This window comes from Penaeus monodon, chromosome 25 (genome assembly GCF_015228065.2).
Source record: "Penaeus monodon isolate SGIC_2016 chromosome 25, NSTDA_Pmon_1, whole genome shotgun sequence".
Classification (NCBI taxonomy): Eukaryota; Metazoa; Arthropoda; class Malacostraca; order Decapoda; family Penaeidae; genus Penaeus; species Penaeus monodon.
Window position 1 is genome coordinate 38,252,443 of NC_051410.1, and position 765 is coordinate 38,253,207.

The following is a 765-nucleotide window of genomic DNA, read 5'->3' on the forward strand; positions in this document are numbered from 1 at the left end:
CATGCACTTATACATCGATTAAAACGCATGCAATTACATATCGAGTAATATAATGAAAAAGTTGCATGCATTCTTTATTTCAGACAAAGCAAAATTTATCACCGGCATCATGCTCCGAAGTTTCCAAAATTAGTTAATCCTAAAATACGATGGCAGAAGGTCATAAGATTGCCTCGAAACTAGCCGCAAATTTAACATGGATAAATGTGAATTGTAGATAACAAATATTCATTTTAAAAAATACCGTACATAACAAAGCGATCATTTTCTCTATTTATCTTCCCAGTGCTGTTACTTAGTTTTTTTTTCATGGATTTCCGAGGGCTTCAGAACCAACTTTTGGACGTTCTGGCTCCCCCTCCACCCCGCCCGAACGAACCTGCGTCAAGGGCGTGAGGTTGGGCGGACGGTCGAAGTTGGCGCGGACGGTGGAGCATCCCGAGGGCGTGGCGGAAGTGCAGTGCGAGTCGCGGGGAATGATCAGCTTCATGTCATCCTGGCAGCAGGTGCAGCATTCGCCCGTGTACCACGTGTTGGCTTCGGTGCCTCGACAGGTGGTGGAGGAGAGGTGGGCGTGGTTGGTGGGCGGCGCTACGGAGGGGATGGTGTAGCTGCGGCCGCTGGGATGGCGTGCGGGGCCATGGTGTGACGGAGGCCGGGGCGGAGGCACCTGGCACGAGACAGACTCGGACTGCGGGAGAGCGGGAAGGGGGGGCGGGGGTCACGCCGGTCAGTTGGGGGTTGAGAGGCGCGCTTTTGTGTCCA

General features: G+C 52.5%; 1 protein-coding gene across 1 annotated transcript in view; it reads right to left on the reverse strand.

The window, feature by feature from the left end:
- The window catches only part of LOC119589226, a gene marked incomplete at its 5' end in the record, with an annotated part of 73,080 nt that overhangs the window by 1,094 nt on the left and 71,221 nt on the right, over positions 1-765 (reverse strand). The window contains 1 exon segment of the mRNA XM_037937831.1: positions 380-691. Within this exon segment, the coding sequence (XP_037793759.1) occupies positions 380-691 (312 nt within the window).